Here is a 24,558-nt window from a genome sequence, read left to right on the forward strand (position 1 = left end):
CCATCCGGACCAGGGGTTTTATCCTCTCTAAGTTTGATTAGTTTATCAATTACCTCCCACTTTCTATCTTAAATGTCTTTATACCCATTTTTGATCTCTTCTTTTAATGTCATGCCCACCTTATTAGTCTCCCTGGTAAATATTGAAGCAAAGCAACTGTTCAATATTTCTGCCATTTCGCTGTCATTACCTTTGAGTTTATCTTGCACGTCCCCTTAGTGGCCCTCTCCCCATACTGATTTTTCTTTTGTTATTTATGTATCTGTAAAATACTTTACTATTTCTTTTTATATTCCTTGATAATTTAATTTTATAGTTCCTCTTTGCTTTCCTGATTGTTTTTTGATATCCTTCCTAACCTCCTCGTATTCCCCTTTGTCATCCTCTCCTTTATTGTCTATATACTTAGAGTATGCTTTTTTAGTTTCAATTTTACCCTTATCTCTTTATTCATCCATGATGTTTCATTATTGGTTAGTTTGTTCTTGTTTTTTAGAGGAATATATTTCTCCTGAATTCTCTTGATCACCGTTTTAAATATTTCCCACTGCTGTTCTATCTCTTTGTCTGCCAATTTTTTTTTCCAGTTTACCTTCCCTAGTTCCATACACATCTGCTCATAATTAGCTTTTTTCCAATCTATTACTTAAGTCTTTGTCTTACTTATGTCTTTCTCAATCATTATTTTAAACCTTATTATGTTATGATCGCTATTGCCTAGATGTTCCCCTACACTTGCTTCTCTTATCTGCTCTGGCTCATTTCCCATTACTAGATCCAGCAGTGATTCCTCTCTTTTTGGGCTTCTGACATACTGGGTAAGAAAGGAGTCCTGTACACATTGTAAAAACTCCATTCCCCTTTCCCTTTCTCTTCTTGCCAGTTTATTTGGATGTAGTTGAAATCTCCTATGATTATTATTCGATGTTTTTTTACTCATTTGATAGATTTGCCTACATATTTCTTCCTCCACTTCCCTTCCGCTATTAGGAGGTCTGCAGAATATGCCTATTAATGTGATCGCTCCCTTCTTATCCTTTGTCTCAATCCATATGGATTCTGTTCCTATCTTAATATTACTTATGTCCCTTTTTTCTATTGCCATTATTTGGTCTCTAATTAGTACAACTACTCCACACCACCGCCCCCAACCTTCTTCCTTCTCTATCCTTTCTAAATACGTTCTATCCTGCAATATGTAACGGCCAGTCCTGCCCTTTATGTAGCCATGTTACAGTTATCCCTACTACATTTCCCTACAAATTATTGCCTCCAGTTCCTCTGTTTTGTTTCGGATGCTGTGCACATTGCTGTGCAGGCAATTTAAATTGTTTTTAATAATTGATCCCCTCCCTTTGTTTTTAACAATCATTTTGCACTTATGTTCTATAACTGTATTTGTTCCCTGGCCATTTATGTTACCCTTATTCCTTAACTTGGTCTGACACTTTCTCTCATTTCCTATTTCTTTTATCTTCAGATTTATGTTATTTTCACCAGACCCCTCCCCCCGTCTTACTAGTTTAAAGTCCTACTGACAGCTCTATTTATCCTTTCCGCTAGGACATTGGTCCCATTCTGGTTCAGGTGGAGCCCGTCCCAGTGGTACAGCTCCTTCCTGTCCCAGTACTGATGCCAGTGTCCTATGAAATGGAACCCCACCTTCCCACACCAGTCTTTTAGCTACATATTCACCTTTCTGATCTGCCTATCCATCTGCCAGTTAGCCCGTGGACTTAATCCCGAGATTACCACCCATGAGGATATCATCCTTTGAGGGGAAAATTGTATATTTGAAGCAAAGGAAAATGCAAGGTTTTGGGGAGCAAGAGGAGCAGCGAGCTTAGTTTTGGAATGCTCTAGTATAGGCTGAATGGCCTCCTTCTGTCCTGTAAACTTCTTTGGCTCCATGATTCTAACCTCCAGAGACACTGGTTAACTAGATCTTTTTAACCAACCCATTACCAGTAGAATGGAAATGTCTATAAGGATGACCATGTGCTCACTTATTCCGTGAACCAACTGGTCAACATCACACAACAGAAGTGCTTGATGCTATCTTGTTTCTGAGTCCATGTGAAATTAATTATTCATTATTCCCGATCAAAAATAGCCATCAGGAAGAAGGCATGTCAGTAGAAATGGTGGGCACTGAGGTAGTCTGGCATCTACAGAGCTTTCACTCGCCCTGTGTACATGATTAAGAAATGCTCATTTTTAGTTTCAGTTGAGATGATTTTCTACAGATGCCATATTTTCTACCACATCATTTTCCTGCTATACATTTGAAGAGCAAATTCTCTCCTGCTCCAGTGGGGTGGAAAGTATTAATTTAACCCCCATGTTAATGGTTCTGATACACAAGCAAGGTAAATAAGTTCAGAGATAACTTCTGAAAAAACTTTCAATTGGTCGCAAGGTGAACTTTAAAAAGTATCTTCTGATATTGAAGAATATTTGCAGAGATTAAGTAATATTGTCTGCTTGTCACAGTCTTGCTATTGATGTCCACTGTGATTATATGTCAGCTTTGCTGTGTAATGGCAACATTTTTTGTGATCTTTCCGTTTAGTGCCATGCTAAGTTTTGAGCACAGTGTGTTAAGTGAAATAATCTCTCAGTTACGTAAATGATGGCCTTTCCATTCTTGCTCATTGCTACAGATCTCAATAGTGTGATAAACTTTCATATTCTAGATTTTATTTTTTGATCTACAATATTCTGTTATTTCGGACAGGCGCTTATTAGAAGGAATGGGGCAGTCGCGCAGTTAAAATCGCCTCTGAAAGTTACTGCTCGATTCCCACCCGCTGCCACCTTAACTGGGTTCTTTTTTCTTAGGAAGCTGAGGCACCTGCCTGACTTAGGGAGCCTCATTAATACATGCAAATCAGGGTACCATAAGAACCCCCATTCCATTCTAACCACCAACAGAGCCCTGCTCACTGAAACCTGGTTTACAGGAAGAAGAGGCCTTGTGAAGTGAATGTTAAACTTTCCTTTGTGGGGCTAAGTGGAGCAGGGGTACCCACCCAACCTCCCCCAGAATTACCTGAGTGCTAGCGAGTGACCTCTAGGTTGCCCAATCTTTGCCTGCTGGCAGCCGACTGGCTGCCTCTTCATGCCTATTTCTGGCCTGAAACTGGCTAGTGGGATATAAATGAGATCTGGCACTTAATATTGGTCAAACCTCCCATGGAGGCTGCCAGGCAGGCAATCCATAAATCACTCAGGCTTCCTGCCCATGAGTTAAAATTCCATCTAGTACCTCTGTGAACTGGGGTGATGTGGGATTGGATGTTGACGAGTGATTTGTTGATGTAACCTTTGGGAAAGTAATTGTTTGGTTGGTCTGTTGAAAATCCAAGTGTCACTTCGTTTTTTTCCCCTTTTTAAGATTAAAAATGTATTAATTGTGAAGTATAAAATTTTTAAAATGAACGATTCTTTCGGTCTAAAAATCGGTTTGCACCCGACTTCAGGCACGAACCCACTGGCAACCATGAACCACCACACAAAATTAGTCCTCTTGCGTCATCAGGACGCGACCGGCGCGCCCAAGATGCAGTGCGCCAGTTGCAAAGGTGATGATGATCATCAAGCAGAAATGCCAGCGCCAGAACTACGATGAGGCTGAGGGTGGGGAGGAGATCAGGAGGGGGCAAGCAGTGGACGGCAGCGGCTCACAGTTTTAACGTGGAGCCAGATGAAGCAGCACTTTAAAGACCGTTGATTGGGTTGGTTTTCGCCTGAGAAACCTGACCGCAGAATGTACGACGCATACTGACGTCAGCCGGGATCCACTATACCATCCAATTTTTAGACCCGTATTTCTAATGTAAAAAATTTTCCAGGGCAGCATGCCTCTGGTACCCCTTAGAAATGCACCACCAAACTTTGTGCCATCAACATTTGGATTTCCCCTCCAGGTTTTCATGTACTATTTCCCTCCCCCCTCCTTTTCAATACAAGTAAAGGAATGTTGTGTACATCTACCAGTTAAATTACAAAGCCCTTGTAACTAGTTTTCACATGTCACGAGTTTTTGAGTTGTCACTTTTTGGAGCAGAGTCACTTTTTATTTTTTTGAGCTTGTTGCTCAGGTTTTGCTAGTTTTCCAGGTCAGCATCTAGGCTGAATTCTACCAACTGAGCTGGGCAGCATTATAGAGAATATGAGAACATCATCCGTGTTAAGGACTGAATAGGTACAGACCACAAAAAATGTGCTGTTCTGCTGGACAAGCAGTTTCCTAGAAACTCAAAAGGTTGGGCTTTCCAAAAATGCAATCCACTTCCCCACATTCCAAGTGGTTGTGTAACAGAAATAATTTCCTCACCGGCCCCATTGCCAATTGTATGTTTTTAAGAGACCCCCTCCAAAGTACATACTTATTGTGAACCCCACCACAAAACAACATTTCTGAATGGCTTTAATTATATTCACAAATACAGTCTTATCCAAGTTTGACAGCCCCACTAGTGTGACCTCCAGCTTCTCTTTTGAGAACAGTGATTTGAACAAGACTTGATAAGGGCCAGCAATTTCCTGGATTTTTGTTACTGCATGTGAATTTTGTTTTTGGCAAGTGGTGTGGAGAGGGTGGGGGTTGCTGTTTTTGCACTGCTGTGTCCTTGTTGGTGCCAGTGGGAGTAGACTATTTACATGGCTACAGTATGACTTTAGATCTGATACTCTTCAATTTGCTAACAGAGGCTTCAACATCACCAAGGTTACCAAAAGGAGCCCATGTTCCAATTCCAGCTCTGGATTAACTAAATCAGAATATCTGAAATTGCTGACACACAAACAATCCCAGAAAAAAACTATTAACCAGGGGAAAGAGGACTTTTTCAGGCATTATCACTTTGTGTTAATAAATCTCTTGGATTGCTCCGCCTTTTCTAGCCAGTGCTCCCATAAGTAATTGAGTGGCTAATTGTTTCATCATTTTTCCACATTTGGTTTAAACATATTAGTTTCTTTTTAAGCTGAATTCTGTGTTCTAGAATGCATGTGTCCATTTCAGGAGTAGTTTTATGAATTTTATAAGTGAACAGGTAGCACAATTCTGCAGGATTTATCTTGATCTTTGCTGTATATTTCCTTCATTGCCCAATGGTAATGGAGCAAGGGAGCTCCATTGGTGCTGGAGCTCGTAAAAAGACATGCATTTATGTAGAGTGCCTTTCACAGCCTCAGAATGTCCTAAAGCACTTTGCAGCCAATGAAATACTTTTGAAGTGCAGTCACTGAGACTAGGCCTTGTAAGATTTAATTTCTGCAATTTTTAGGGTACTGCAGTGTTATTTGGCAACTTTTTCAATTTTCAAAACAATTTTACATTTTCATATGAAGTTTTTCAGGCCATTTGTAAAGTGCCTCAATTACAGTATTTCATGGTTGATGTGTTACAGGATAAAAGGCAGCACACCATGCAGATTGGAAGACACCAGACTATGGGGCAGGAAGGTTTCCTCTGAGTTATCACCAAATCGGTCCCAGGTAATTAACACCATTATAAATGTGGCAGTAGAAGCTGCAGCAGGTATCTCTGAACTGCTTGGAGAAGGCAACTAGTTAATTTCTAGGTGGTTGAGGAAATCCCTTACTGTAAGTCAAAATGTGAGACAAAGAACAGCAAGACATATAGGGACAGTAACCCAGATAAGAGTTCTGCACACAAATGTACGTAGCATAGAAACAAGTGAGTTAGAAGCACACATTCGGTTTAAAGGGCATGATGTAGTAGCCATTACAGAGACCTGGCCAGAAGCTGGGCATGACTGGGAGTTAAATATTCCAGGCTCTAGGATCTTTAGAAAGGACAGGGAAATTGGGAAAGGAAGGAGAGTAAAGACACAATTACAGCAGTAAAAAGGACATGATTTCAGTAAAAGTGATCAGGCAGTGAAACCACTATGGGTAGAGTTAAGTAACAGCAAGGGGTGTAAGACTCTGGTCTCCAGATCTCCTGACAGTAGTGATGTGGTAGGGGATGTATAAATATGGCGATCAGGGAATCATGTAGCAAAAACAAAGTGGTTAAAATGGGAGTTTCTAATTTTCAAATAGACTGGGAGGAGTAGAACAGCTCAAGAAGTAAAGGGAAAGAATTTCTAGAATGTATTCAGGACAGTTTTCTAGAACAATATGTTTTAGAACCTACAAGAGAACAGACATACTGGATTTAGTGATGAGTAATGAACCAGATACAGTTAACAATCTAAGAGAGCATCTTACAAATAGTGGCCATAATATGAATGAATTTGGTACCCGGTTTGAGAGGGAAAAGGAAAAAAGTCACAAACCAAGATTTTAAATTTAGCAAGGCAAACTTCAAAGGGATGAAAAATACATTGACCATTGAATTGGGCTGAACTGTTAATGCGTAAACCTACAAACAATGGGAAGTATTCAAAGAAATAAATGATACAAAACCACTACATATCCCTAAAAGGAAAATATTCCACTTGTGCAGTTAAGCAACCACGGTCAACAATGAGGTAAGAGGCAGTATCAAAATAAATTATAAAGCTTACAAAAATGCAAGAAGTGGAAATCCAAGACTGGACGAGCTATAAAAAGAAGCAATGGGATATAAAGAAAGTAATAGGTGCAAAAAGAAAATATGAAATACATAACTTGCAAGTGATATCAAAGCTAATAGCAAACATTTTTGTAAATAAATTGAGAGTGTGTTAAAGGGGAATGTGGGCCCTTTAAAGACAGATGCAGGCAACACTCGAACAGATAATAAGGAAATGGAAGACTTGTTAAATGAGTATTTTGTATGCATTTTCACAGTGGAGGAAGAGAACAAAATACCAGCGGTACAAGGGAACCTAAAAATAAGTCAGAGGGAGGAGCTTAGTGGATTTAATACAAGTAAAAAAAAAGGTAATGGAGAAAATAATGGGACTTAAGATAGACAAATCTTCAGCACCTGATAGTTTCCACCCCATGGTATTGTATGGAAATTGCATATGCAGTAGTCATGATTTTCCAAAGCTCTCTAGATTGGATTGGAAAATTACAAATGTCACTCCATTATTTAAGAAGGGAGAGAGGGAGAAACCAAGTTACTACAGACTTATTAGTTGTGGGGAACTTAATAGAATCTATCATCAGAGACTGAGTGACTGAGCACTTGGACAAATACCAGCTGATCAAAGAGAGTCAGCATGGGTTTGTGAAGGGATGGTCGTGTCCGTCTAATCTAGTTGAATTTTTTTGAGGCGGTCACTAGCATAGTGGATAGGGGAATATCTATGGCTGTTATCTATACAGACTTCTAGAAGGCATTTGCTAAGGTACCACACAACAGATTATTAGCAAAAATGAACACGCATGGAATTGAAGGTAACCTTGCAACATGTGTTGTTAATTGGTTGGGAGGTAGGAGACAGAGAGTCGGGATAAAGGGAACATTCTCTGATTGGCGGGACGTAACAAGTGGTATTCTCCAGGGATCTGTACTAAGGCCTCAGTTTTTCAGCATATACATTAATGACTTGGATATAAAACTCTCTCTTCCTTCTGCCAAGTGTGCAGATGACACTATGTTAGGAGGCACAATAAGTTGTGTAGATGGGAGCAGGAAGTTCTAAAGGGTCATAGACAGACTAAGTAAGTGGGCAAAACCATGGCAGATGAAGTTCATTGTGGAGAAGTGTGACAGCATCCACTTTGGATCGAAGAAAGACAAATCACAATATTTGATTTGCATTTTCATATTTCTGGTTAGTGGCTGAATGTAAGAAAAGTATTTAAGATTGTTAGTGATCTTATGAAAGTAAAGCAAATACTGGGAAAAGTCAAAGAAAAAAATGCAGGCATTCTCATTTTATCTATTTATTAAAATACCATACCTGTGAAATCATTTCCAACTGAAACACAAATATAACTTAATTCAGGGTTCTTAATGTGTTTAAAATATTTATATTTTTATCAAGTATCTAAAATTACAGAACAAAACTGTAGTGGTGGCAAGCTTAGTTAAATGTAATGTATTTGCCTGAAACTTTACAAATTTTAAAGAAGCAGCACATCGCAGCATAAACCCATCATTAAACATTTACACTTGAAAGAGCAGAGATTCTCAAAGGATTTGTACCTTTTCATTACAAGCACAGCCATAACAGCAAAAATCTGTAAAATGTCACCTTTCTCCAAAAGATGTGCCTTAATTGATGTCAGTGGGAACGAGTGTGAAATTTTAACTATCACCAATTTGTACAAAGAACCAGGGTATTGTGTTTTAGCATTTAATTATCTTGCAAGAAAGAAAAGATCACTGCAGTTGGGAACATTTTCAGAATAAAGTACTCCCCCTCCTACATAAATGTACTTCTCAACTCAAGCACATTGAGCTCAGCATCCAGGCTGGTATCCCAAGCACAAATTTTCAGGATAATTTAGGGAGCCAATCTCAGAATTACACATACATCTTTCCTACCTTCCTCCACAATGCTTTTCTTGCATTTTCCAATGTTTAACGAGTCATATTTTTGTATAAGGCAGGAAATTGGGATTAAAGAGATGGAGCTGCCATGGCTAACAAAATGGTAGAGCAGGCTTGATGGCAGAAATGGCCTATTCCTGTTCCTATAATTGTATTTCTTCATTTCACAGAAAGTAATATAGCATATGTAAGAGGGAAATTTTCCCTTCACTTAAAATAAAGAACTTCAGGTGATTCAAACTTTGACAATGGATTGTTTACCTTTAAAAATAAGAACACAAGAAAGCATGGAATGAGAAAAGGTCACTCATCAATGTTGTGCCTTGATTACTAGTCAAACACAGAGCAATAAGCAGCTCTAATTTGTAATTGGTTACTTCCCTGTCAATCATTGTGTTCTCAGCCAAAGCAAATGAAGTGGCGATGATGTGGCGATGCCGGTGATGGACTGGGGTTGACAATTGTAAACAATTTTACAACACCAAGTTATAGTCCAGCAATTTTATTTTAAATTCACAAGCTTTCGGAGGCTACCTCCTTCCTCAGGTGAACGATGAGGAAGGAGGTAGCCTCCGAAAGCTTGTGAATTTAAAATAAAATTGCTGGACTATAACTTGGTGTTGTAAAATTGTTTACAAAAAGCAAATGAACAATGAGGGGTGGGAGGGGGGGGGGGATATTAACTGCCTGTGGGTTTCTGGTCAGAAACTGCTGGTTTCAGTTACTTTCCTGCCTGCCTGTAGAAGTATGAAGCCACAGTGATTTAAACATCAGGGTTCATTAACAAAGGCGGAAAAGGATTTTAAGAATATATACTAGCATAAATAGATAGAAGAGCATAGAAACAAAGAAGTTTACAGCACAGAAGGTGCCCAGTCATATCTGTGTTGGCCCCTTTGCTACAGCTATCCAGATCTAAAAAGAAAAAGACTTGCATTTATATAAGTGCCTTTCACGACCTCAGGACATCCCAAAGCGCTTTACAGCCAATGAAGTACTTTTGAAGTGTAGTCACTGTTGTTATGTAGGAAACACGGCAGCCAATTTGCACAAAGCAAGCTCCCTGAAACAGCAGCAAAATAAATTACCAGATCATCTGGGTTTTTTTTTAAGGTGTTGGTTGAAGGACAAATGTTGGCCAGGACACTGGGAGAACTCACCTGATCATCTTCGAATAGTGCAATGGGATCTTTTACATCCACCTGAGGGGGCAGATGGTTTAACGTTGCATCCAAAAGATGGCACCTCCAACAGTGCAGCACTCCTTCAGTACCACACTAAAGCGTCAGCAAGGATTATGTGCTTAAGTCCCTGGAGTGGTGCTTGAACCCACAAACTTCTGACTCAGAGACGAGAGTGCTACCACCGAGCCATAGCTGACATTTATAATTGACAAATTTAATCCTACTGCCCTGCTCTCTCCATAGCCTTGTATCTTCTCTCTCCCTATGAAGCTGAAGAGAAGGAAAGAGAATGCTGTGAAAAATTTTCTAAAATTTTAATCAGTGGTCATAACTTAAGAAATAGTTCTAGAAATGAATGTTTCTTTTAGGAACACTCATTTGAAAATAACTTGTATTCCATAATCTGTCTCAAGAACATAGGAATCCCAACTAACTATTTTCACAACATTCTCGTTACAGTTTTCAAATAAATTGAGCCCAGGGATGGGGGCAATATTCACACTATTGGTGTCAAAAAAAAGGAACAGAAACGTTAATTTGGATGTCAGCCAACAACCAACTACTTAAAGGCCCCGGTTACACTTTTACAACTTTTAATTTGCCAGTTAGCTAGTAACTCACAGCAATCCCATACAATGGTAGAGCTAGCCTTGCATGTGCTCAGTTTAAATCTAATTCCCAATCTCAAACTTTAAGTCAAAATCAAATCCTCCCTCACCTCCACCCCTGGAAGAAAAAGTTATGCAATTTCCTACAGTGAATGAGTCAAATTCAAATTTTCATCATCATTCTTCTCATCTGGCAAGGTAGGGAGATAAAACTCGAGGAGCTGATTTTAGTATTCAGTTATAAAACTGGCTAGCGATAGGGCAAGATATTTGCCTGCTCGAGCGAGGCAGTGGGAACCCGGCTATTTTTCTGGGTTCCCCCTCAATTTCAGGCGAGCTGCTAGTACGAAAGTACTTGAGCTATGAAGCTCACCTCTTAAGAATGGGAAATCGGGTGCTCATGCACATCTTAAAGGGAAACTTCATACCTTTTAACCGTCAATAACAGGAACAAATATCAGCAGATTTAGAAACGTGTCCAGGACCAGCAGGGCATCTAGCTTCTCAGACATGGCCACGGGTGTCGTCATGGAATACGTTGGGAAGAGAAAGGACATTCTCTTTTTCCCCGATATGTCTCATGGCGAGTTGGGGCGGGCTTGGCAGGAGGTCACAGAGCATCAATGTCAGCAGCATGTACACCAGGACTTAGTGTGGCGCAGAAAGAAATTCAATAACTTTACTGGGTGTGCTCATATCTCCCAATCTTTTAACTCTGCAGGGCATAACCCCTAACCTGACATTTCCTTGACCGTTTTCCGTGCTTGCCCATTAGGCAGCAGGAAACTGTACCTCCTTTCTGCTTTTCCTCACACTGAGAAAGACTGCTACCCCTCGCAAATACTTGTTTCTCACCTAAGCGTGATGCTTCTTCCTGTCATCATGTACACTATGGTCAACAGGCTAATACATGATGATGGCTTAAAGCCCTTTTGCCAAGGCAGTTATTGACCACCTTCTACACTGCTTGCAGGAACAGATAAAAGGGAGACAGCTTGCACAGGCTTAGGTTGCACCCCCCACCAAACAAAGGTGGGTGGATGACTGGATTAAGTTAATGGTATTATGACAACTGTAGGAAAGCAGGAAATTACTTGCATGAATTTTTGCTGATGACCACAGAGTAGCTGAGTTACCGCATCATATCTTTATATAGAAGAACTCATAGGAATAGGAGAGACAGGAAAAAAATGAAGGGAGTGTTTGAATAAATAACAAATTAGTTCAAACATTTCAGTTATTTACCTTTGCTATAAACTGCATTTTTTTAAAAATACATTTTTAGGATTGAAGTTTTCTTCCTAAAAGATGAAAGTCATCAGTGCTGGAGAATTGAACATTTTCCCTTCAGTGTCAACAGTAGGTACTCCCAGGTTCGGTATACCACAGGAAAAATATTAAGTTCCTTCCACTCAACCTCATCATCCCTTAATCACAATCTCAGAACACTTTCTACTGCAAATGTGTAAATGTATCCATTTCGTACACGAGCTATCCTTATGATCTCTCTATATAAAAGAATACCAATTTACCACAGATCAGTGGTGAATTGCAAGTAGTTTTATGCTGTCCACCAAGAACTATTGATTTGACTGCCCCAAACTCATTTCATGTGGGACCATTATGAAAACACAGATGAAACATCCGATCCATCAGTCTGATCTGGATTTGAACCCAGGTCCCGGAGGTTAAAGGACAACATGCTAATCTACAGTTTCATCCAGTCATCAAAATCAAACTTTTAAATTCTTTTTAGTGACCACCACAGTTAAACTTTCCAATTATAAAACTGATTTTATATTAATAGATTTTCCTCCAAGAACGTATATACAAGTAGAAGGGAAGCATCATATTCCTGTTACGCAGACTGGGATGAAATACATCAAAATCCACTTTACGAATTCTGTCCAAATAGTCATCAAGGACAACCTACAAGCAAACAAGTTCAATAAGTGTTAAATGTAGTGTTTCTTTTTAAGAAGTCTAAAGAAGAATCAAAATAAAGCTTAGAAATATCTTACCGTTTGCAAAAGTGCTGGGCAGGCCTTTGGAGGGACATTTTTACAGAATGATCTGGCCTGGAAAAATTAAAATCAGCAGAGATTTATATCTCATTAGTTAGTAATAACAATTACAGTAGATTTAAAGAAGCAGATGAGTGAGAAAAAGGATGGAAAGAGCAAGAAACTGTATGACAATAAGTGGGGGACATATTGGAGAGAAGAGACAAAGTCAGGAGAGACAGAGTCAGAAAGACTCAGGCGACAAGAGAAAGTGTCTCAGAGCCAGAATTAGAGAAGTAATTCTAATACTGCTGAAGGAAAAAAATACATACATGTTCAAGGTGAACATGCGCCTGACTTGCTACATCAAATACCACATCCCTCACGTTTTTTTCCCGACTTCCTCGAATAAAATCTTCTTGTGATACGCCATGCTAAAAGAAAGGATAAAAACACAGTAAGCAAAGTTCACTAATCTAGCCCTGGTAACATTCTACATTCCAGTGAATCTGTGCTGCACTACTTCCAAGGCCAATATATCCTTTCTAAGTTGTGGTGCCCAGAACTGTACACAGTACTCCAGAGGTGGTCTAACCAGGGCTTTGTATAGCTGTAGCAAAACATCCTTTCCTTTATATTCTAGCCCTCTCGATTTAAAGGCTAACATTCCATTAGCCCTTTTGATTATTTTTTGTACCTGACCACTACATTTTAGTGATCTGTGTACATGGACCCTTAAGTCTCTTTGGACCCCCACTGTACCCAGCTTTTCACCATTTGAAAACTACTCAGATCTATCCTTTTTTGGTCCAAAATGGATGACCTCACACTAATCTGTGCTAAAATCCATCTGCCACAGTTTTGCCCACTCACTTAATCTATCAATGTCGCTTCGTAATTTTATGCTCCCGGCTACACTAATTACTATGCCTTCGACAAACTTGGATACATGGCTCTTTATTGTGTTATCTAAGTCATTAATAAATATAATGAATAATTGAGACCCCGGCACAGATCCTTGTGGGACACCATAAGTCACTTCCTTCCAATTCGAGTACATACCCATTATCCCTATTCTCTGTCTTCTACCGCCTAACCAATCTCCTAACCAGATCAATAATTTGCCTTCAATTCCATGAGCTTTAATTTTAGCTAAACAGTCTCTTATGTGGAACCTTATCGAACACCTTCTGGAAGTCCATATAAACTACATCCATAGACATGCCCCTGTCGACTACTTTAGTTACTTCCTCAAAAAATTCAATGAGTTTCATTAGGCATGACCAACCCTTTACAAGTCCATGTTGGATCTCTCTAATCAGCTCAAATTTCTTTAAGTGCTCATATAAAATAATGTACTGTAGATCACCAGAGAGGACAAGGACAACCCCAGACTCCTCTTCTCCATGACTAACCACCTCCTCAAACCCCTTTCTCCTGCATCCTCCACTCATGCCTCCAATATCAAATACAAGGAACACATGGGACTTTTTTGTTCCCCCAAAATAGAAACCAGCTGCTTCCTCTCCTCTTCCATCCCAGATCCCCAATCATTCAAACCCCAACTGCTCATCACTTTCAAGTTTCTGTCCCATCACCCCCCTTGCCCTTTTCAAACTCATCTCATCTCCTGCTCCCTAGATCCCCTCCCTACCCAATTATGGCTCCTGACCCCCATGCTAGCTGATTAATTGCTGGTTAACAATTCTCATTCTACAGGCATATCAGTTCTTACCCCTTAACTCAAAAAAGGCCACCCTCGACCCATCCTTCCTCTGTAATGTCCCATCTCTAACACTTTTTTTCATCTTAAGTCCTACAGGATGACGTTGCTTTCCAGATCTGTGCCCATCTTTCCTAAAGCTCTCTATTCAAATCCATTCAGTCTGGCTTCCACCATGTCACAGCAATGAGGTCACCTTGGCCAAACTCAGGAATTAAATCCTCTGTGACATTGGCCTTGGTGCAGTGTCCCTCTTTTGATTCTTCCTCCTATTTGGTCTCCCTTCACTTTAGGCCATTAAAACAGTCGAAAACAGATTAATTCCATTAAAAAAAAAACATTCATATTGCAGATAAAAATTGTAACCTTCTGCTTGGAGAAAATGGAGTGAAATGCAGAACATTTAAGTCATCAAATCTAATTTTCTAAACTTACAGTATTTATTTAATATTACTGCCATCTAGTGTTATAATCAAACTGCACATTACTGAACAAGCATTTAGATAGAAATTGCACTTTATAACAATTGTGCACAGCATGGAACATTCACAGCTGAATATTAAAAATGATGCTTAGGCTAAAATGGCCAAATATAAAACTTCTGTAGAAAAAACTGTAGCAAACCAAACACTTCTGACAGTATCTGCAAGTTACAGGGAGGATGAGGCATTAAAACAAAGTTACAGATTTTGGGCATTTTAAAGAACCATTTTGTTTCATCCACCCATCATAAAACCAAGATATCAGGTCACCTTTCAACATTAAAATAACTCCAAGATATGCAATTTTGGAGACTCACCCAAGCAACATGCTCGACTCCAAGTGCATTTCCACATCCTGCATCTGGTCAGACACCAAGGCTGCATTTTCCAACCTCCGGACATTGCCTGCTTTCACCGCTACCTCTTCCTCAGCGGCCAAAACCCTAATCCATGCCTTATTCATCTCCAGAATTGATTTCTTGAATGATCTCCTTACCACTTTCCTCTTCTTCACAAATTCCGGTTAATCCAGAACGCCATGGTTTCAGTCTTTTCTCACACAAAATCCTACACATCCATCTGTGCCAAGCATCACTGGTTCCGTCTCCCAGTACAATGATTTCAAGATTCTTACCTGCTTTTTCACTCCTTTCATGCTCTCATCTCACCTTATCTAAGTAATTTCCTCCAGCCATACATCCTAGCTTTACTTTTCAAACTCTGGATTACTACTTGTTGCCCACTCTCTCTGAAAAGCTGTTCACTGATAGTCACTGTCCCCTGACTTTTAAAACTCTCTTGCAAAGTCACATAGCCTTTCTAAGGCTTGGTCTTTTAAAGCCACTTGAAAACCTCGCTTCAACCATTAGTCCCTAAAAATGAAGCTAAAATCCAATCCATTATGCATATACTTTGTATATGTGAACAGCAAACAACCCTGTAAAATCTTCTGAATGCAACCACTTGTAATCCAAAAGTAAATCACATCAGCTAAATTCAGTACATGGCATTCAACATGAATTTTACACAATCAAATTTCTGTGATAATAAAAATGTGGTCATTACTTTAGCTAGACTTTATAAGTTAGTAATACAATTTAAGGTCATGGTGTATACCTCATTACCCTCAGCCATTTGATATGAAGGCTCTAACAGCTCTAAAATCTAAGCAGTTAATCTCACATACTGCACATGTGACACTGGAGCTCTGGTTAAAATCTGAATGGAATGGGAGAAAGTTCAGCATGTCCCTGAAACTTAAGAGTCCTAGAATAAAAAAATATAAAGTCTAGTCTTGATCATTTTGAACACATCATGCTGAACATTTTTCTTCTCAATCAAAAAATAAATCCCTAAATCCTTTCCCATTATTTCAATAGAAACCCAAGGTTTTACTACTCCCAGAAGCAGCATTAGCTGCAGATCAGAATGTCCTGACCAAGGTGCCTGGTGCCTATGGTATCATCAGCTCCAAATCAAGACAACATTTTATGACAAGACTTTTATAGTAATTACAATTTTGCAAGAGGCTACACCACCTCAGTGAAGACACAAAACAAATAAATAGATTAGAGTTCTTGTCTATTCTTCTAATCATATCTCTTTCCTTTGAATCTTTTCAAAAATCTAATTTCATCAATATAAAACATTTTTTAAATCATTCAAGAGCCCACTGTCAGCATCAAGTACATCCAATTCAGGTATGGAACAGTCAAATGGAAAATAAAACTTCCAATACTCTATTCCAATGATTCAATCTCAACATAACATCTGCTAGATCAACAACATTAATTTGTTTTCCTTCTCCATGTGGCTTCCCAGAGATGGCCTTGCCAGTAATAAATTGTGTCAAATTGGGTATAATTTTGTTTGTGGGCCCAAACCCATTGGCAATTATGTTGAGACTACCTGGTCATCATTTCATTTTGGACTCTTACAGCCAGAAAAAGGAGCTTCCCATCCCTGGAGTGAATTTTAAACCCAGGTCCCACAGCTGTGTGAATAACCCACTGCGCCTATCAGTTCGCTCAATTTTTGTAAGTTTCTAATTTTTCCACAAAAAAAAATGAACTGAGGAAATGCAACAAATCATTTGCACCATCCTCTAAATAACACAATGCTGTAATCCTATTTTAAATACTTTGGTGATGAAAAGAAGTTTTCAAAAATGAAATGCATTATTTAAAATTACCAGCAGACAAATGTCCAGTGGAAGGTAAACTTTTCGTCGCATACTATGATAGGGAGTTGCACGTAGACATGTCACTATTCCCTGAGCTTTTCCGATATGGCTGGCTGCATGATCCGCGTGGATATCCTTTACACCTGTTAAAAAATAAAAACAGCCGAGTACTGATAAGAAGAAACGTTAACTTGAATCCCAGATTAATAAGATTCCCAAGAGCAGTTATCTGCCGAGACGTAAGCAGATCATAGGAGGTAAAAGATGTAGTTAATTATACCTCTCCGACTGCCTTAGTCCATCTCCTGCTGAAACCCTTATCCACGTATTTGTCACCTCCAGACTCGGCTATTCCAATGCTCTGTTCAAACATCCCTTTGCCTGCAACCACCTATCTAACCTAATCTTTAAATTTTGACATGGTCTCTGCTTTAATCACTAACTCTAGTAGTGCAATCCACAGCCTCATAACCCTCTGTGCCAAGAAGTTTCACCTAATCTCTGTCCTAAATATCTTAAATCTATTAATAGTATATCTATGTCCCCTTGTTCTAGACCCCTCAACCAGTGGAAACAGTCCATTTCTGACTACTATTTCAACCTTTCATAATTTTAAATGCCTCTTTTAAAATACCCCTTAAACTCCCCCTGTTACGAACATAGGAACAGGAATAGGCCATTCAGCCCCTCGTGCCTGCTCCGCTATTTGGCAAGATCATGGCTGATCTGTGATCTAACTCCATATACCTGCCTTTGGCCCATATCCCTTAATACCTTTGGTTGCCAAAAAGCTATCTATCTCACATTTAAATTTAGCAATTGAGCTAGCATCAGTTGCCGTTTGCGGAAGGGAGTTCCAAACTTCTACCACCCTTTGTGCGTAGAAGTGTTTTCTAATCTCACTCCTGGAAGGTCTGGCTCTAATAAAAGCAGCCCCACTTTTTCAAGCCTTTATTTTGTATTTCCTCATACCAGGCAGCATTTTAGTGAATATGTGCTGTATCCTCTCTATTGCCACAACATCCTTCATATAATGTGGAGTCCAAAACTGAACGCAGTACTCAAACATGGTCTTACTTAGGTTTTATATAGATGGAGAAGTTTAGCCATCCAGTCACCGTCATGCTGCAGAGGACACTTCTGTTTTGATGTGCAAACGTTTGAAAAATCAACCTACTAAATCTGAACTTGTGACTGGGTGAAAAACATTTTTTAAAGCTCAGTTTAAGAATCACTTATTTTTTTAAAAATTAGTCGATAAAGAGAATTCTTACCCAATACTTCCAACATGAGGTAGATGAATGATGACTGAGCATTTTCCGCATAAGATTCTAGCTCCTGGATATTTCGATGTGCTTTCTCATTCAAATTCTTTTCCTGAAATACATCAAATCGGAATTGACTTAAATTGGATGATTCTGGCCTTTTCTTAAACAAGTACACTGCCACAAAATGCTAGAAGATTAACTATCAATTACATTATTCCATGGCACAATGTACAAACCGCTTATTAGTGGTATACACTTCTACAATTAGGTTTCATGAGTTTAGAGCATCAGCCATTTGCAGTGACAAGGAAGCTGCTTCAAAAATAATTTTATACACGTGTTATTGGTGAATCACCAGAGCGAGGAATGTTAGCACTAGAGAATGGAACACATCTGTTCTTTTGACAACCTGGTCAATTGTCTAGATGTAAAGCTCCCTCACGGCGCACCAACAAAATACCCAAGCACAACTTCAGGAGAATATCCCTGAATTTTCAAATGCCTCCCACCAAATCACAGCTATTATATCCCCGAGCAACACCAACAATTTATGCTGAATTAGGAGCAGTTTTGTGGTGCAGCCTCACATCCACCAAGAACTGTCCCACTTAGAATCATAGAAAGGTTACAGCACGGAAGGAGACCATTCAGCCCATCGAGTCTGTGCCGGCTCTATTCAAGAGCAATCCAGTTAGTCCCACTCCCCTGCCCTATCCCCGCAGCCCTGCAAACTTTTTCCTTTCAAGTACTTATCCAGTTCCCTTTTGAAGGCCAGCACCTAGGATGCATCCCATCCGGACAGGGTGATTTACCTACTTTTAAGTACAGCTAGCCTTTCAAGTGCCTCTTCTTTATCAATTTTTAGCCCATCCAGTATCTTAACTATATCTTCCTTTACTGAGACTCTGGCAGCATCTTATTCCTTGGTAAAGACAGATGCAAAGTACTCATTTAGTACCTCGGCCATCCCCTCTGCCTCCATGAATAGATCTCCTTTATGGTCCCTAATTGGCCCCACCCCTCCTCTTACTACCCTTTTACTGTTTACATGTCTGTAGAAGTCTTTTGGATTCCCTTTTATGTTGGCCACCAGTCTATTCTCATACTCTCTCTTTGCCCCTCTTATTTCCTTTTTCACTTCCTCTCTGAACTTTCTATATTCTGCCTGGTTCTCACTTGTGTTATCAACCTGACATCTGTCATACGCCCCTTTTTTCCATTTCATCTTATTCTCTATCTCTTTTGTCATCCAGGGAGCTCTGGCTTTAGTTGCCCAGCCTTTCTGCCTCGTGGGGATGTGCCTAGACTGTACCTGAACCATCTCCTCTTTAACAGCCACCCACCGTTCAATTACAGTTTTGCCTGCCAATCTTTGATTCCAATTTACCCGGGCCAGATCTGTTCTCATCCCATTGAAACTGGCCCTCCTCCAATTGAGTATTTTTACTTTAGAGTGGTCAGTGTCCTTTTCCATAGCTATTCTAAACCTCATGATACTATGATCACTGTTCCCTTGTTTGATGCAAGACCCTCATGGTCAGAAGTGGGGAGATTTTCACCCCATCAAGTCAGGGCTGGATTTAAACACAGGTCCTAGGGGTAAAGAGCATTCTCTCTATCTCGCCTAACACTTTGCAAATAAATGCCAAGGTTCAAAAGTCTATTAAAACCTAAATGTAATTGGAGACCTCATGATGCAAGAGTTTTAATGAAATTGTTCCCGCTGCAAAATAATTAAGGTATATAAGCATAGCTAAATAACTGCAGCCGAAGTGATCGCCTTCTTCTTAATGTACCTAAATTATTTTTATTCTTCAATGTCAGTATTACCCACAACACTTTTTTTTAAGAAAGAAAACTTCAGTGATAGTTGAAATAGGAAAGAAGGTATGAAAGAATAGGAAAGTGGAACTCGTATATGAACTCCAGTGATAAGCAGATGCTCTAGGCGTCTTCACAGTAGAAAAAGAAAATCTATACTTTGGCAGAGAGGCTGAGGAATTGATTCTGCCTAGTAATGTGATGCAACAGAAAATTTCAGGACCAAAATGCTCTAAGAAGCTAACTGCAAAAATAAGATGCTTTTTTGGCAACACCTATGGCAATTATGTTTCCATTTTACCGGAAAAACACAGGCTGGTGACGAACGTTTTCTTCTCCATTTCCAAATACAGCTCAACTGTAGCCATCGTCCTTCAGCCTGGGTGCATAACTGACACTGCAGACACCTTGATATTGCCATGACTGACTAAAATAGCTGACAGGAAATGCACATCTTCTCAATCTCATTGCCTCTCTTCTTCATTAGTGGGGGCAATCCATGAGCAAAAGGTACTTCATCTCCATCAGAACAGATGACAATCAAATATGTAGATGGAGTTATGGGCTAATTGATCTCCTGCAAATATATAGTAGTGTCAGAATACTGGGTTACCTTGGTTTCAAGTACTTAAATAACAAAGCATTCTTACCCGTTCATCAATAATTCTCAGAAACCATCGCTTGGTCAGCTTGTGTTTTCTTACAGCCTATTAATGACAGAATAGAATTTCAGAACAACTAAAAACACAGACACCATTATTTGCTCATTTAGATTTTCCCATTCTAAAGTGCTCTACTGTAAAATAGATGAACGCACAAGATGTTGTCAATTTACCAAAGCAGCATACACATTAATGCTGAATTTGCCAAAACTATTAAGATTTTAGCCTGTGCAAAATTTAACGAATTTGATGAAGTAAACTATCTATTTAACATATTAAATAGATTATGGCTGTACCACTTGGTTTCCTGCTGTCATGTTTTGTCACACTGTGTCATCTATGTCCAGACTTAATTTGTCACGCTGCAATGACATAATTTACCCACTGGATGGCTGTGAGCCAAATGTGTGAACTGTTTTTTCCCCAGCTTGGACACCATAATGGATCTTCACAATTTGATTTCTCCTCATAAGCAGGTTTGCTTGAAACTTTTAAATGTAATATTCATAGCTTTAATTGTATTTCATCCGTGCAGACTTTAAAAGATTTATTTTCTTTATCTGTTTGAAGAATTCAGCTCCTGTCAGCCTAAAGTACTAGCACTGCACTCGCCAGCCTTCATGTCTCCCGCTATTGCTGTCGCTGCCAACTCATTATCAACAGTCATAAGAACATAGGAAATAGGAGTAGGAGTAGGCCATACGTCAAATCGAGCCTGCTCCGCCATTCAATACGATCATGGCTGATCTTCAACGTCAACTCCACTGCCCCGCCCGATCCCCATATCCCTTGATTTCCTCTAGAGTCCAAAAGCCTTGAATAAACTCAACGAATGAGCATCCACAGCCCTCTGGGGTAAATAATTCCAAAGATTCACAACTCTCTGCGTGAAGAAATTCCTCCTCATCTCAGTCTTAAATGGCCGACCCCTTATCCTGCGACTATGCCCCGTAGTTCTAGACTCTCCAGCCGGGGAAACAACCTCTCAGCATCTACCCTGTCAAGTCCCCTCAGAATCTTATATGTTTCAATGAGATCTTTTAAGTTCTTTTGTCCTAAAGCAGGCACATGGGAACAACACCACCTGCACGTTCCCCTCCAAGTCACACACCATCCCAACTTGGAAATATATCGCCGTTCCTTCATCATCGCTGGGTCAAAATCCTGGAACTCCCTTCCTAACAGCACTGTGGGAGAACCTTCACCACACGGACTGCAGCGGTTCAAGAAGGCAGCTCACCACCACCTTCTCAAGGGCAATTAGTGATGGGCAATAAATGCTGGCCTCGCCAGCGACGCCCACATCCCATGAACGAATAAAAAAAAGCCGCTTCAACTAACCCAAAAGTTAGAGATAAAACTCAAAATGAATATAATTTTCTGAGTTTCCAGAAGGACCTTTTTGTCTGGTGTGCATATTTAAAAGCTGCAAAAAGTTACATACTAATAAAATGTAAGCAAGCTGACAGCCTGATAACACCATGCTTTTATCTTACAGTGGTAACTACCTACATGACACGGAAGATAAAAGAGCTTAAAAATTAAATTAGCTAAAATATGAGCACAAGGGGAATTGGAAGTAGAAAATTAATACCATCCCCCCACTTCCAAGTAGCAACGTGATGAACAGCTCAGGCTGGAATCGTTTGAATTTAGAACGTGCCCTCTGATGCCCAATGAAACTTGCATCCCTTCACACTTTTTTGATGTTCTAAATCTTGGCTAATCCATAGAAAATAGTTACATTTTATTTATGGGTCTGGGAGGTTTATGCTAAGCAACGAGTGGGAGTGAGAGTACAGCAGCTCAAACTTCAGGCAGATCTGAATTCTCAACAACATACTACATTGTTTTAGTCTTGTCATCAGACACATCGAATAAAGGTGAGACTTTAAAAAGTAGCATTTACTTATCAAATATCCCAAGGTGGTTAGTGAACAATGACAGGATTTCACCTGTAAACGAATATGGAAATTGAGGCCGCAACATGGCAGCTGATGTCTAAAGTTTCTGCTCCTGACAAAGGTTATACCCAGCAAAGTTATTCACCTGATGAGTTCCCAGTTGGCAACCCCTGTTTGCCCAAGGGTTAGACCACACTCAGTATCTGAGAAGAGCACGCAATGGGAAAACTTAAAATATGCTAAATGTAAGGAATCTTACAACACCAGGTTATAGTCCAACAGTTTTATTTGAAAATCACAAGCTTTCGGAGATTATCTCCTTCGTCAGGTGAGTGAGTGAAAGGTTCTCAAATCGCATAGCTTATATTAGGCTGGGACACGATCACACCAATCAAAGGTGTCGTTGGTGTTCAGACAGGTTAGCCACAGAAAACAGTACATCCCAGTATACTGAATACACAATGGGTCAGATTACAAAGCCAGAGAGAGAAAGAGATCCGAAAGGCAGAGAGAGAGAGAGAGAGAGAGAGAGGGCCTGATTTTACCAGGGGTGCGGGTTCTCGGCGGGTGGAAAACGCGGCCGGAGAATTGAGTGCGTCCCGCGCGCGATCGCAGGATAATTGAGGTAATTACCCGGCCCTTACAGGTTCTCCGCTTCTCAGCTGCGCACCGGCGGCCTGCGCATGCGCAGTGACGTCTGAGCGATGGTGGAGCTCTATTTAAAGGGGCAGTCCACCAATGCCCCTCCAACTGCAAACAAGAGGTAGCGCAACATGGAGCAACCCAGGGGTAAGGCTGCCCCACGATTCTCAGACCACTCACTCCAGCTGCTGCTGGACGGGGTAAGGAGGAGGAGGGAGACGCTGTTCCCCAGCGATGGAAGGAGGTGTCCTGGCTCCGCCACCAGGAAGGCATGGGAGGAGGTGGCGGCGGAGGTCACCAGCAGGGGCAACACCACCAGAACTTGGATCCAGTGTTGCAAGAGATTCAATGACCTCACCAGGTCCGGGAAAGTGAGTACACTAACGCACTCTCCCACACTCCGTCTTCCACATCACCTCAAACACCTCACAACCCCTTCTGCACTGACACCACAGCGCTCCCGCAACAATCCTCACAGCCACTCAACTATCATCCTCACCGTGCCTGCACGTACCCACCGTCCCTGTCCCCACTCGACCACTACCACACACCCCAATCCCCATACAATGGGATGGGGATGTGGCACACGCATCCTCCCATCCATCTGCCACACGCTCAACCCACCCACACCAATGCTTGAAGCGTCTCACAATGCAATCATCACTCAATTACGCATTGGTGTTTTGCCTTCACAGGAGAAGAGATGCAAGAACGCCCGGGAAAGGGCATGCACCGGAGGGGGCCCGCCACACCAGGTGGTTCTGACGGACGCCGAGGTGGACACGTTGGAGATTAGCCACATGCTACATTGCCTGTCCGTGGCGGATGGCGAGGCTGGGTCTGCAGAAATGTCCGGTAAGGGAAAGCTGACACTCAGCACTCATGATCGCGAAAGATCTTAGCTTCACCTGGCATCTGGCGCACCGCAACATTTGTCCACATGCCTGATATTGCCCTCTGTTCTCTTGCAGGGCCATCTGCGAGCGCCGTGTCCGTTGAGGGCGATTCCTCAGAGGACATGCCGGTCTCTGAGGGTGCATCGTCACATATGAGCCAAGCATCCACCAGCGCAGATACACACACCTCAGTGGGTCCCCCCCCTCAATTAGTTGGGATTGCACATGGTGAGTCACCGCGCACATGTGAGCATGAACAGACCCTGGTGGCAGGGTCAGCCGCGGAGGGTCCGCGTCGGTGGGAGCACTCTTCTCCAGGCTCTGCTCAGCCGGACCCAGATGCTGAACCCAGGGGGCCACCAGTCAAAAGGAGAGTCGTCGAGGGGCACCAACACATTGCCGAGGTACTGGGAGAGGTGCCACGCGCGCTCTCCACAATCGCGCAGAGGATGGAGGAGACCAACTCCTGCATGAGGGGAATGGTGGCACAGGTACAGGAGGGTATCGCCGAGATCGTGTCGCAGGGACGTGAAGGCATCTCTGAGATAGTGTCGCGGGTAGGTGCGGGAATGTCTGCGGTGGAGGACAGGCTAGCCTCCCTCGAGCGTCACGCACAGCTCAACATCGAGTCCATGCAGGCCCTGACAACGGCTGTTCGGATTCAGGGTGAGCAACATTCTGCCGCCATAAACAGGTTGACAGATACATTGGAGGTGGCC

At 41.1% G+C, this 24,558-nt stretch overlaps 1 protein-coding gene across 2 annotated transcripts in view; it reads right to left on the reverse strand.

Moving 5' to 3' along the window:
* Positions 1-9,072: 9,072 nt before the first annotated feature.
* The window catches only part of ndufaf6 (NADH:ubiquinone oxidoreductase complex assembly factor 6), a 31,501-nt gene continuing 16,015 nt past the window's right edge, over positions 9,073-24,558 (reverse strand). For both annotated transcript variants that reach the window (XM_067979202.1, XM_067979203.1), the window contains 6 exons: positions 20,386-20,442; positions 17,921-18,023; positions 16,656-16,789; positions 12,592-12,693; positions 12,278-12,334; positions 9,073-12,185 (listed from right to left, as the gene is read on the reverse strand). In XM_067979202.1, coding sequence (XP_067835303.1) covers positions 12,057-12,185; positions 12,278-12,334; positions 12,592-12,693; positions 16,656-16,789; positions 17,921-18,023; positions 20,386-20,442 — 582 coding nt within the window. In that variant the 3' untranslated portion in view covers positions 9,073-12,056. The remainder of the gene's footprint in view (positions 12,186-12,277; positions 12,335-12,591; positions 12,694-16,655; positions 16,790-17,920; positions 18,024-20,385; positions 20,443-24,558) is intronic.

The sequence above is a fragment of the Heptranchias perlo genome, chromosome 3 (assembly GCF_035084215.1).
Source record: "Heptranchias perlo isolate sHepPer1 chromosome 3, sHepPer1.hap1, whole genome shotgun sequence".
NCBI lineage: Eukaryota > Metazoa > Chordata > Chondrichthyes > Hexanchiformes > Hexanchidae > Heptranchias > Heptranchias perlo.